At 39.0% G+C, this 14,582-nt stretch overlaps 1 protein-coding gene across 1 annotated transcript in view; it reads right to left on the bottom strand.

The window, feature by feature from the left end:
- Nucleotides 1–14,582, bottom strand: part of IL1RAPL2 (interleukin 1 receptor accessory protein like 2) — a gene marked incomplete at both ends in the record, with an annotated part of 1,477,463 nt that overhangs the window by 726,591 nt on the left and 736,290 nt on the right. Inside the window, one exon of the mRNA XM_079764395.1 lies at nucleotides 114–387. Within this exon, the coding sequence (XP_079620521.1) occupies nucleotides 114–387 (274 nt within the window). The remainder of the gene's footprint in view (nucleotides 1–113; nucleotides 388–14,582) is intronic.

Here is a 14,582-nt window from a genome sequence, read left to right as displayed (position 1 = left end):
CAACTTTTCAAAAACATACCTACTGTAAAGGTGAGGCACATCTGCACACACTCCAGTCCTAATCAAAAGACTACCAGCTATGGTATTGAACAATATTTTCATTCAGTACTCACCTTAAAACACAAGTGTAGAATCCACTGTCTTGTGCCTCAGCTGAGTGAAACCATATTGAATCTTCCTCTTTGCTCATTCTGACCTCTGAAAAGATGATGGGCTCTTCCAAATCACCTTTGTTTTTATACCACATAAGCCTGAGCCCAGTGCTCTGGGCCATGCTATAGTTGGTGCGAATATAACTGTAGAAAAGGGCACATTTCACTCGGACTGGTTCGCCTGCCAAAGCCATGTATGTCTTGAGATCAACTGACCAATCAATGCATCCATCCACTGAAAGAAAACCAGATGAGGCATGAGATACAGTGACCATTGTAGATAGCAATGATATGAACAACAATCATTGCCAACATATACTGAGGACATACTATGAGCCAGGGACTATGGAAAGTGCCTTATATAGATTACCTCATTCAGTCTTCCCAGTGGTCCTATGAGGCAGAGAAGTGTCTTCCTTAGGCCTGGGAAAGCAGGATCTCTGATCAAGCCCTGTACTTTTGGAGTATTTTCAATCCTGTACATTAAGCTTCTGCTTGGGGTTGACTAGAACCCCCAGGAAGTTCTAGCACTAATGCCTATGGGGTTTGCCTAGGGACCCATGGCTAGTTCCCAATGCCAGAAGAGTGTGAGGTTGAATTGTTAGAATGACACGGACATGTTGATTTTAGTCGACTCAAATTGATTACATAGACATGAGCCCCACAAAACAACGTCTATAGGGCCCCTTTCTAGCCTAGGAACAACCCTGAGACTAACACATTTTATGATTTTTGTCTCAGAGTTCAGTTACTTTGCCCAATGTCATACAGCTAATAAGTGCTGGATAAACAGTCTCTGATTCCAGAGACTGTGTTTTTAACCCCTACTATATGCTGCCTCTGCCTATAACTGACAAGAACCATTATGGTATTTATTTGCCTTTTGAGAAAGTAAATACCTGGTTTGGAAGCAGTGGACACCTAAAGTCATTATTCGCTATTATCTACATGTCAGTTTTCTATAGTCTGACCTATTAATAGCAGATATTTAATCACCGTTCAATTTATTTTTGTACCCTGAGGTCCCCCTTGCTGCTCAGCTGGTATGTGCTCATGGAAATATATTAAATTTAATATATTAAATGTCAAATTTAATCAAATAATATTAGGTGGCTAAATCTACCATTAAAGAAAGACATATACAGAAAATTACATCTTTTCCAGAAGGGTTGGAAATGATACACTGTGGCTAATTTAATATCTAGTCAATACGATTAGCATAGATATTCTATTTCCAATTGCTTATTTTCAAATAATTTCATCAAATTATTCTATATTATTTAATATTATTTGATTACTTGTTATAAAATGTTTTCATAAACTGTATAAACACTGAAATTTAAAAATTATATGCTGGCTTAAAATTTATCAACTGATCTGCACCCTTTCTTAGATTTTGAGAACTCTATAACCCATTGTGTTCCTCTTTTAACCTCAGTTGACAGCAACTTCAGAGCTAAATGCAATGCTCAAGTGTAATAACTATCTTACCTCAGAATTTTGCTATCTATAAAAGAAGGGTTTTTACCAGGGATTCAAGGACACCCAGGTGAGGAGGGTGCCTGGGTAGACTTCAAGGTTGTTGGTAAAATGTTGCACCTTTGTGCATGGTTATACTTTTCTGGGAAGATGTTCCACAGCTTTTTCTTAGATCTTCAAAGGAGTCTATGGCCCAAGAAAGTTTTTAACTCCATGGTTTTTATTTCTTTCTAATTTCATTTTATACTGTCTGCTGTGTATGGGCTTTGATTACAATTTCCCCCAAATATTCCTATAATCTTGAAAGTATTTGTTAGAAATAAATCAATAATCAAATAAATAACTCCTAAATTTATGCTGAAGGGCATTTGAACTTTCTTTGAGAATTCAGAGGGTACAATATCCATCAATTTGGATTGTGTACTGTTGAAGTCAAGAAATTACAACTGGATTAGACTAACAATCTAATCCAGATAGATCACTGACTATCTTTTGGGGGCTTTTTAATTCACTCCCAGGTATCAGTCATTTAACCAGTCATTTGTCTCATAATTGTCAAGAAGAGAAAGAGAGAACTCTGCATGAGTTTAACTTTCTGAGTCATGAAAAATTATGGGTGATACATCTCTAGATTAAATGCATTTTTAATATTTAGTGTTTTATCATATTTAAATGAATTTTATATTATTCTTTTTATGTGCTATATGTGTTACTGTTCTAATGAATTAACACACATGAGAGGTAATGATATAAATGTTTTAAAATCAATATATTTTCTCTCGTAGATTTATTTTAAAAGTTCATTAATAGAAAGAATACCTGGATATCCATTTTTTAAAACTCTTTTATATTCCTGTTTTTTTCCCCTAATCCTAAGGTACACAGAAAGTGTTTTTGAACTAAATTTTTTATCTTGGCAAAGTAGCTTCAACCTCTATCATTACCTAATTGATAGGAAAATATAAAACTTTTGGAATGGTCCTTCCATTTGCTAACTAAATTCCTTTAGTTATCTATTCTAAAAGATCTCTTGCATAAATCTACACCTTTACAATGTTAACAGTCTATTTGATCCATTATTGACAAGGTATGGTTGGAATTGAGGATACATAATCAAAACCTCTGCTTCTTAGACACAACAATCATACTCAAAGGGAGTTGAAAATATTTAACTGCCATTATAATTAGCTTTATCACACAGACCTTAAGAGTTATCTGATAATTCATTTCCTTTTAAACAAAATGTCTTTGATTTAATAGACTATGGTTCCTTTTAGTTTCTGTTCCCTTGCTTTGTGCAACAAAGAGGGAGTATTTAGTTATAAGATAGTCAGGAGGCAGAGAACAGATATATAATAATGGGGAGAACAATTTCTAAACATCATTCCCCTTAGTATTTTCCTTTCATATTCAGAATACAAAATGACAATATAAGGTATCTCAAGAGACCGGAGGGAATTTTTCCCCAAAATAGATAAAGATAATCTGGCCATGGCCCAGTGCATGAATTCATGCATGGGTGGGGTCCGGCCAGCCTGGTCAGTGGGAGGGGACATGGGCAGTTGGCCGGCCTGCCTGCTGGTCGAACTCCTGGTCGAGGGGACAATTTGCATATTAGCCTTCTATTATATAGGATATACACTGAGTGGCCAGATTATTATGTGTTCAGAGATCATTATAATCTGCCACTCAGTGTATATAAAAGGCCAGCAACCAGAATGGCGGAATGACCTGAAGGACCGGAACAACTGGTGGCTATGATGCACACTGCGGCAGCCAACCAGCCTGATCTGGGCCCCAATTGCCCCCCCCCCACCAGCCGGCCCAGCCCCCAATCAGCCCCCAACATCCTGATCAGGGGCGAGGCCAGCTGCCAACCACCCGTGGCTCCTCCCATTTGCCAGCCTGGCCCGATGGGCCCCCATAGGGGCAGGCTGGCCAAACCCCACCCATGCATGAATTCGTGCACCAGGCCTCTAGTTGAATATAAAGTTATTCTCCTTGTTCTTAATATTTTTAACGTGGGAGTTGAATGTTCTCTGCTTCTCTATTTGTTTCCCTCAAATGTGCTTAATGAAAAGTTTCTTTTTATTTACATCTGTCATAGTGGAGGCTGCCTTCCTCAAGTGGGCAGGTCCCAAGCACTAAAAATCAAATTCTCTAATAAGTGAGTAGACTTTATCTTTGCTGTTGGACACCTGTTTCCTTGCCCCCAGCCTGGAAATATGGACAGAACCCAATTCTTCATTTTTTAATTTTCATTATTTACTTTATTGTTTAAAATAAAGTTCTGTCAGTGGAAAAGAATTGGATTTTTAAAATTTCATCTGTGTATCAGTATCCATCAATAGAGAGAATATACCTCACTTCAGCTGTATAAATACAATGAAAGTTATTGTTTCAGGTTTTAAAAAACATTTCTACAATTTTCATGAATTGGATTATATGATTTTCTTTTACACTTTTACCCTCTACTCTTTATCAATAGGAAAGTTCTGCCTAGATGAACTCCTTCATCTAATTTCAACCTAGTTATTACGCTTAATAATGGGCTGGCAACCATCTTCATTTTCCTTTCATTACAGGATCTGTGCTATGCTCTGTCAAGATCATTCCTTCAATTTTTATCCAACAAATGAGCTTCATTTACTTTGGGGAGGTGAAGCCATATAAGGCATTACAACTAAATCATCATCTCCTGATTACCTGAGGCCTGATGAGCCTCCTTGGGAATTAACCACTAGCAAGGAGCTCTTCTCAGTTACAGTGATATTAATTCCAAGGCTGCAGCAGTAAATGTGCCTGTGGGAGACAGGATATCAGCAATGACCACCAACCCCACTAGCAGGCTTTCTGCTACTCCCTCAAATCCAGAATTCTTGGCAGTGAGTTGATCTCCCCTGCCAAATATCTGCCTTCCATGTGCACAGTCATCCAAGACAAAAATTTTGGGAGTCATCCCTGAATTTTATCTTCTCTTCTCACTGAACTCCTCCTGTTACTCTCATTAAAACTTGTAATTTCTAAAAAATGTCACTAAAATTCCTTTCCTTCTCTCTATACTAATTGATATGAAAGGCCAAACCTTTCTCATCTCTTGCTTGGACTATTGTAATACCTCTATATGATCTTCCAACCTTTCCATTCCAATTTGTTCCTCAAACTGCTACTAAAGTGATCTCTCTAAAGTATAGGCCATATAACTTTACTGTTCAAAACCTGCAATGGCTCTTCTGATATACAAATCCCTAAGCCTAGTTTGCCTGGTTCATCAGACCCTCAGCCACAACTCTTCACACAGCCTACACTTCAATCAAGACTCACTATTCCCTGAACATGCCATTCAATTTTCTGCCCTTGCTATTCTAGCTCCTTCCACTAGAATGTCCTTTGCTTCTGTACCTCTCTATTGAGATTCTACTCATCCTCCAAGACCCAGATTCAAATGCCACTTCTTCTATTAAACTGTACTTCATTGCCCCAAGTGAATTCTTTCCCCTGTTGTGCTCTCCATGTATTTCTCTACAAATCTCCTTCCCAGTTAGATGGGTGTCCCCTTTACTATGTATTGTAGGAGAAGGCCCAGTGCATTGCACATAATAGGTATTCATTAAATCTTTATGGAATGAAATCATTTATCTGTTTCCCAAATTCACTGATAATCAAAAGTTGTTTGCATTTGTCAGACACCTTAAAATTCCCCCTCCCACTGCTACCCAGTAGATCAGTGGTGTGGCCAAACTTTGACAGAAATGTCAAAGGATAGGCTCCAATGCACAAAATGTGTTCACAGCAACAAATGACTGATACCTTTCTGGTAGCTAACATCACTAGACATAGGAATAACAAAATGAACTCTGCCGCATCCTTGCTCCAAAATTCACAATTCCCTGGACAGGTCAGTCAAAATCTCCCAGTCTATCACCCAAGACTTTCTAAATCAGTCCCTACCCTTTTAAAATGGCTGCCTACCACTCTCCAAGAGAAAAATCCTCCCCTTGATAGGCCAACATCCTATCCTAGCCTGCCTTGTCAGAGACCAGTTATGCTGTGGCTCTTGTCCACTCAGCTCTTTCCTGTCTCTACCCTAATTCCATTTCTCCCAACTTCCACACCTCTCCCAATGAAATCCAAGTCATACACTGAGCTTAGTTTACCTAGATGTTAAGTTAGAAGTAGTATCCTAGTTTTTCTACCATATTGATAAGCACATTAGTCATGGTCACAGATTTCTTACGTTGTGTGTGTGTGTGTGTGTGTGTGTGTGTGTGTGTGTTTTCCACCTCTCCTCAAGAACCTCCTGGACCAGACACTTAGTGGGTCTTATTAAATATAGTTTTATGTATTCTGACCCCATGAGATCTCACACAATTAAGTGCTGCTTTGGTTAAGTAATTTTCACATTAGCTGGAGGTTAACTTGTGGATTGTGGGAAATCTTTTTTAAATGTCCAAATCCACTCTTCTGTCTTAGTATGTAGAGAATCATGATAAGAATGGAATATTTCTGGATTATGAATGATTTGCCAGGCCCCGGTGGTTATCATCCTAGACCCCAATGCCATGGCAGGATAAGAAGAGGTGTTGGCAGCATGAAAAGAGCATAGAAGTAGGTGGAGATTATAAACTCTGGGTTCTCATTCCACCCTTACCTTCTTAAGAAATATATGACTTTGAGGAAGTCAGTTTCCACTCCCAAAAGAAATGAAGGTATTAAACTAAACACTAACCCAGCACCAAGAAAACTGATGATTCAGTGGTTAGTGAGGTCTTAGTTCATGAAGATGAGCTGCATTTATGCTAACTCTCCCCCTGTAATCTTCATTTTGATTTTTTCTTAATTTCAAAGTTACAGAGAAATAAAAAGAACATTACAAACTCCCATGATTTCACCATCTAAATTTAATCATGTTAACTTTTTTTTTAATTTACTTTCAGTAGCTTTGTTTTATTAAGGAAATAAAGCATCACAGATACAGTTAATGTCCTCTTTAATCACCAAATACAGTCCCATTCTTACCTCAAATCCCTGTCTGGATGTAACCACTATTCCTTCTAACTTTTAGACTTGCATACATAGATAGGTACTCAATAAAAATTATTGTAGTGATTAAAAGTTTGCTTCACAGTGGGGAGTATAGATGTGAATAAATGTCAGTTTACTGAGTGCTCTTATGAAGTGGGCTCCAGTAAAATGAGGTCTAAAAGTATGTCCTTTGAGGTGTGCACAGTAATAAATATACACAAGCACCCTGTACCTCTCACACACACACTGCTTAGTGGGGGCCAATCTCAGAGTCTACAGGTATTTTCCACCCAAATTTAGTTGTTTCCATGCTGTGTGCTGCCACACAGATTTCAGAATGAGACCTTTGGTGCTGTGGAAGTTCTCCTTTGTTATAGGGAAAATTCTGATTCACAACAGAGACACAATTGTTACTCATCAAATAGGGTTCTAAAAGTAACAAGCATGAGGCAGGGCCCACATCTTCTACATTGCTATTGGATGCCCCTACTTCAAGTCAAATTCTGGGTCAAATAGGATATATAAACTACAAAGTAAGTACAAATTAGGGATTAAACTTCTTCTTTTGATAACTTATTTCCCTTGTCATTTGTGAGATTTGCATACCATTCAGCTGCCATAAACCTCTCCTCTGGTCAATAATGAAAGCACTCACCCTGGCTCTGGTGAGAGGGCTGTGAAGGTTAAATACATCAGTGCACTTACAGTGCTTACAATGGTGCCTGACACAAACAATGCTCAATAGTTTTCATTACTTATTGTGACTATACTACTACTTTTATTAATTATTTACCTAATTTGTTAATTCTTCTCTTGTATTTCTCAAGCCTTTACATATCATAATATACATTATTTCAATAAAAATTTTCATTTATATCATTTTTATATCAAATTTAGATCATTAAATATTTTCCCCAAATTTGAGGCATAGGTAAGTCATATTATCTATATGTTTTATTTCAGGAGAGCAAATAGCCATTATGAAATATTTTAACATGATATATGTTTTCATATTAATTATATATAATAGTATAGTGTAATACATGTATATTACTCCATATTATTATAATACGTGTACTTTGTGTATGCTATAATAACTAGTATAATATTATTATAGATTGCATATCATATTATATATTATAAATTACATATACATTTATTGCAGAGTGCATATCATACTTATAGTTTATGAATTTGCATATGATATAGTAGGCAGTTAGGCTTGAGTAGAGTTGGAACTATAGGCCAGATACAGAAGGTCACCAGGGAGGAAAGTTCCCAGTGCCTCGTAATGGGCAAAACTTGGAAAATTAGTATTGCAGGGTGATGCGATTCTGACCCTCCCAGACCTTTCCTCCCCTGGCGTGTCCCTAAACATGTGGTAGACCACAATTCTGAAATGACTCACCTGGATAAATTGATGAATATTCTATTGAGATCCTCCCCTGAGACCTTTCCTAAAATCCCTGGCCTTTGGAAAACGGACAAAAAAACCCTCAAGAGAAAAAAAACCAGCATGTTTGCTCACCGTGGTGCTCAAGGATGTGCCACTCACTATGGAACTTTTTAGCCCTTGCCTACCAGGGAAATGGCCATGTTTAGAGTACTTCCTGGATATAGTCTGCATCTGCATATTAGCACCATGATCAGTTTCACTCACCAGGATGCTGGCCTCCTCGCCTTTTCCCCTCTCAGAAATGGATATGTTTATAGGAGAGTCTGTAATATTACAATGTGCACTTAGGTTAACATTAGAGGATTCATATACGTCACTGTGCCCCAGTATTGATTGTCCATCCTTAGAGTAGAGAAGCATAATTTTATTATATCCACTAGAGGTCTGGTGCATGAATTCATGCACAGGTGGGGTCCAGCCAGCCTGCCCCAATCAGGGCCGATTGGGCCGGCCTGGCTGGTGGGAGGGGCCCTGGGAGGTTGGCCAACCAGAGAGGGACAGAGGGAGGGCTCCAGGGCATGTCTGGCCCGTCTCACTCAGTCCCAATTGGCCAAACCCCAGCAGCAAGCTAACCTACCAGTTGGATTCTCTGCCCCCTGGTGGTCAATGCCATCATAGCAACTGGTTGACTGGTCAACTGTCTACCCCCTAGTGGTCAGTGCACATCATAGTGAGCAGTTGAGCGACCTTAGCATATCATTAGCATATTATGCTTTGATTGATTCAACAGTCGACCGGTGGACCAGACAATTAGCATATTAGGCTTTTATTATATAGGATAATAAAGTCATTTTAATTACATTAATATTATAATGTTATAATATTAGTTAACCAGGCAACACCACCAGAAAGGCTTCTAGTATGCTTTACCTTTTGTTAATCAGGGATAATTGTGCATCTATTGTTATTATTTATGTTTATATTATTATTCATTATTTATATTATTTGATTATTCTACCTTTATAATATCCATTATAATTGTCATAATTAAATGGCTATATCATTAATTATTCATAAAATTAATACCAAAATTTTATTATTATCAATTATGTATATAATATTTATTACAAATATTATAGTAAGTATAACATGATTTTAATAATTTACAAATAAATATAATTAATTATAAATAAATCCAAGAAATGGGAACCAAGATGGCGGCATAGGGAAACACCTTTACTTGCTGCCTCTCACAACCACATCAAAATTACAACTAAAAGGCAGAACAACTACCACCCAGAACTGTGGGAAAGCTGGCTGAGTGGAAGTTTCACAACTAGAGAGGTGAAGAAAGCACACTGAGATTGGTAAGAGGTGCAGAGGCACAGAAAGTGCTGGCACCTGGACATGTTGCTCTTTTATTTATTTTTTTTGTATTTTTAAATTTTATTGATTTTTTACAGAGAGGAAGAGAGAGGTATAGAGAGTTTGAAACATCAATGAGAGAAAAATATCGATCAGCTGCCTCCTGCACACCTCCTGCTGGGTTTGTGCCCACAACCAGGTACATGCCCTTTGCTGGAGTCAAACCTGGGACCCTTCAGTCCACAGGCCAATGCTTTGTTCACAGAGCCAAACCAGCCAGGGCTGTGCTGCTCTTTTAATCAGGAGGGAGATACAAGCTCCTGCATGCTCTAAACTCTAGTTCCGGGCGAGACTCTGGGGGACCCAGACACATAAGGGGAGAAACTGGACTGTCTGGCATCGGGACAGGAATGTGAAGGTGGCTTTCTTCAGAGGTGCTCGCAGCAATCATTGTTCCTGCATGGGGGCACAGGATACAGAGACCTGGGGACCTCTCCGATACAGGGCTGACTGGCAGCCATTGCTGTTTGCTCTGCCCTGGTGATTCCCAGAGACCCCGCCCCACCCAATTTACAACCCCACCCAAGCTGTGTGCATCAGCTTTTGCATATGAATGGCCTGCCCTTTCTCCACCAAAACCTGTCAAACTGCAGCTGGGTCAGAGAGCCCCAAAGCTCCCAAAAGAAGGCCCAAGGCCCAGCAGAAGCAGCCTGCCTTGGTTCACAGCTGGGCCTCATCTGGGCACTACCAAATCCCATACAAAGAGGAGGAATATGCAGATGTCTCTATAGCTCCTGTTGAGCGGTCCCAGACAGTGGCAGAACTTGCACCTCCTTGGAGATCCAAGAGCCAGTGTACCCAGTGGTCAGAGTGAGACCATACTGGATTACAACTCTTCACATCCATAAGAGACACACTCAAGGGACAGACTCAGTGAGCACAAAAGACCCACTGAAGCAATTCTTGCCCCATAAGGGTGTCTCCTGCACAACGGATCTTCCAGTGTAGACACTGCTGGTCATCACAGCCAACTGGCCTGGAGGTCAATTCCTCTCAGTGATACCAACAGCAATCAAGGGTTAACAACAATAAGACTGCACACAAAGAGGTGAACCAAGAGCATCCACCTCAGGTGACTGGGGAGGCTGAGCCACTGGGCCTTATAGGGCACCTACCACACAAAGCCATTCTATCAACTCAAGGAGACTTATCAGCTACCCAGTACATATAAATAAAAACAGGGAAGCAGCCAAAATGTGGAGACGAAGAAACAAGTCACAAATGAAAGAAATTGATGAAAGCAAAATACTGGATATAGAGTTCAAATCCATGGTTGTAAGGTTACTCAAGAATCTTCTAGAAACCTACAAGAAATTTAGTGAGACCCTCAAGGATATAAAAAAGGACGAATCAGAAATTAAGCATACACTGACTGAAATAAAGAATAATATACAGAGATTCAACAGTAGACTAGAGGATCCCAAGAATCAAGTCAAAGATTTGAAATACGAAGAAGCAAAAAAACACCCAACCAGAAAAGCAAAAAGAAAAAAGAATAAAAAAATATGAAGATAGTGTAAGGAGCCTCTGGGACAACTTTAAGCATACCAACATCCGAATTATGGGGGTGCCAGAAGAAGAGAGAGAGCAAGATTTTTAAAACCTATTTGAAGAAATAATGACAGAAAACTTCCCCTACCTGGTGAAAGAAATAGACTTACAAGTCCAGGAAGCACACAGCACCCCAAACAAGAGGAATCCAAAGAGGACCACACCAAGACACATCATAATTAAAAGGCCAAGGTCAAAAGACAAAGAGAGAATCTTAAAAGCAGCAAGAGAAAAATAGTTAGTTACCTACAAGGGAGTACCCATATGACTGTCAGCTGATTTCTCAACAGAAACTATGCAGGCCAGAAGGGAGTGGCAAGAAATATACAAAGTGATGAATAGCAAGAACCTACAACCAAGATTACTCTACCCAGCAAAGCTATCATTTAGAATTGAAGGTCAGATAAAGGGCTTCACAGAGAAGAAAAAGCTAAAGGAGTTCATCACCACCAAACTAGTATTATATGAAATGCTGAAGGGTATTCTCTAAGAAGAGGAGGAAGAAGAAATAGGTAAATATAAAAAATTATGAACAACAAAGTGACAACAAATACATATCTATCAACAAGTGAATCTAAAAATCAAATGAATAAAAAACCTGATGAACAGAATAGACTGGTAAATGTAATAGAATCAGGGGCATGGAAAGGGCGCAGACTGATAATTCTCGGGGGAAGGGGTTGTGGGAGGTGCGGAAAGAGGTTGGACAAAGAGCTTACACCTATGGACAAGGTCAGTGTGCAGTGGGGGGAGGCCTGGAGTGCGGTGGGAACGGGGTGGAGGGAAGCTATGGGGTGGAAAAAGAGGAACATCTGTAAAGATCTGAACAATAAAGATTTAAATATATATATATATATATATATATATATATATATATATATATATATATATACATACACACACACACACACACACACACACACACACACACACACATTAATCCTATACGGTTAAGAAGTCCTAGTGTTAACCTTTTCATCTCTGCAGAATCAGGGTAACTGAGGCAAAAGCATCAATGCAGGTACTTGCATTATTGTGATATTATAAATACATATAGTGCCAGGTGAGTACTGGGAATATTAGGAGGAACACTTTGTAATGCATGTGACTGTCCAATCACTATGGTGTATGCCTGAAACTAATATAAAATAATATTGAATGTAAACTGTAATTGGAAAAATTTAAATATGAAAACAAATAAAATATACATAATACTCCTGGTAATGCTGGTGTGGTATTTTTATTACAACTATCCTAGCCATTGATAATAGTGTTATCTATTCCCTGCTATAAAATGGAGATGATTTTGGAATATGATAATTTACATTATATTATAATATAACCATAATTAATGCCACTACTGATAATCTTGTCATATATCTGTAAAATTGATGTAATTATGAGGCATCACTGATCTTATTATTTGCATTTATGTTGGTACTATATTTGCAATTAATGCAATTATTAGGAATGAGGGTTTCTTATAAACTAGGGAGAATTCAGATCTCAGAAGATTTTTATCAGGTTTAAATGAGTTAGAACCTGGTACATAGTAGGAATGATGGCAATATTAAAAATAGATTTTCTTAACTCCTTACCATGAATCAGGCACTGCTTTAAATGCTGCACATGCATTGACTCACTGAATCTTTACACCAACCTTATATGTAACATAGGTATTACAAATATCCTCAGTTTACATTTGAACAAACTGTGACTCAAAGAGGTTAAAAATCTTGCCCTCTTTTCAAAGCCTGTTTAAAGCCATATTCCATTCTCTTAACCACTATTATTCTCCTAGGTATTAATGGGAATAATTATCACATGTAACTAATATTTTTATCCAAGTCATTATCATATGATTGTGATGTATAAGAGAAGAAAGAAGGTTCATTCTTTTTCATCATAAAATGGTCACAGACATTCTCAGTGGTTGTGTTAGAGGTACTGATACTGGGGATCCAGACAGGGGTGGGGGTGACCAATATAGAAGTGGAAGCATGAATCTCTTCCTCTAGATCTTGTCAGGAGATTCATTTCAAGTAGGCCCAAAACACCCGGTAGAGTGTTGGTGCATAATAAATGCTTATCAAATATTCATTAATCTTTCATTATGGTGCTTAGCTTCCTAGTAGCCCAAGCGAAAAGAGCAAGGGAACTTTAAAAAGGAAAAATTTAAAGAAAGATAGTGCTTCATTGCTGAGTGTTTTACTGAGTGTTCTTCTCTCTCTCTATCTGTGGCTCCAACCTCTTCACCTTTGTCTAACTGTCCTGCCCTCCCTGCTCAAAGGAAGACACATTATGTCAACAGCTTGTTGTTTATGGCTATTTATGCAGCTAGTATTTGACATCACACAGTAGTGCAAGGCTTCCAGCCTGCATGTGTACAGTACATACTTGGATAAATTCCAGCTCAATCGATATGTCCTGGAAGCCTATAGAGGGAATGGAATGAGTCACCATTTCCTATCAGGAGAAAGAGAGGAAGGATGATGTCTTGGTGAATAAGTCATTGGGAGAGGGAACAGGGAGATTTTACTGGGAGAGTGGTTTGTCGGGAATTGAAGGCAAGAGTCTTCTCTAGGAGTGGTGGGAGGTTGAAGGTCAGATTTAAATACAGGATTGGTCATAAGTATGTTTAAGAAACAGAACCCCAGGTACATCACCCCAATACCAGTGCCACACACTAGTATAAGGCTGGATGAAAGATCTCTAGAGAGTAAACAGAGAGGGTATGGTTTACCTGGGAATGCCTACCCAGTTTAGGCCATAGTTTCCTGTTAATGATTACTTATCTACCAATGAGCCTGGGCATTTTGCAGAGCTTTTGAAAATTATACAGCCCAGACTTCCAGAATTAGGTTCATTGGGAAAAGGAGCCCCAGACTTAGTGTCCCTTTCTCCATCAGACTATGGAAGACAAACCAACCCTTCCCACCCTCAACACTCCTGGAAATCCAGAGTTAGATGCCAGAGGGGGGTGGATTTTCTGCTTGTCGCTGCTTTGCTTTTGGCTCTGTCCCAAACTGCTCCTGAGCAAACCTGTAGTTGTTACCCACCATATTTCTGGATCATTCAATGTGACTCAGACACAGGTGAGTCTAGACAGCAGATATAACCCTGCTACATAGGTCTCACAATAAAGTTCTAGAGGGACAAGTACTACCCCGATTTAGCCGGCTGGGTGGAGCGGAAGGCTCTCCACATTATCTTTAAGAGTTTTGAAAGGGGGAATCTTAAGTTCCAGGAGCCAAAGGGCCCTCCTGACCCATTTATCCATCCTTCCACCCTCTCCTACAGTCATTGTAGTTAAATTTGTGGGACCCCGCAACATCAGTAGTCATAAATTACTAAGAGGTCACCATTGCCAGGGTATGTCTACCATCTTCCCCTCACACACATAGCTATATCCCCAACCAAAAATATAAGCTTCTGGACCCTGCTTTGGCTGAGGGTGTGGAGTGGGTCTTTGGAGCTTGATGTTCCTAGTCAAATAAGTTCTTATCCCCAATCCCACAGACACTCTTGTAGTAGACAGAAATTCTACAATGACA

This window comes from Cnephaeus nilssonii (assembly GCF_951640355.1).
Source record: "Cnephaeus nilssonii genome assembly, chromosome: X".
NCBI lineage: Eukaryota > Metazoa > Chordata > Mammalia > Chiroptera > Vespertilionidae > Cnephaeus > Cnephaeus nilssonii.
This window is presented reverse-complemented; position numbering and strand designations above follow the sequence as displayed.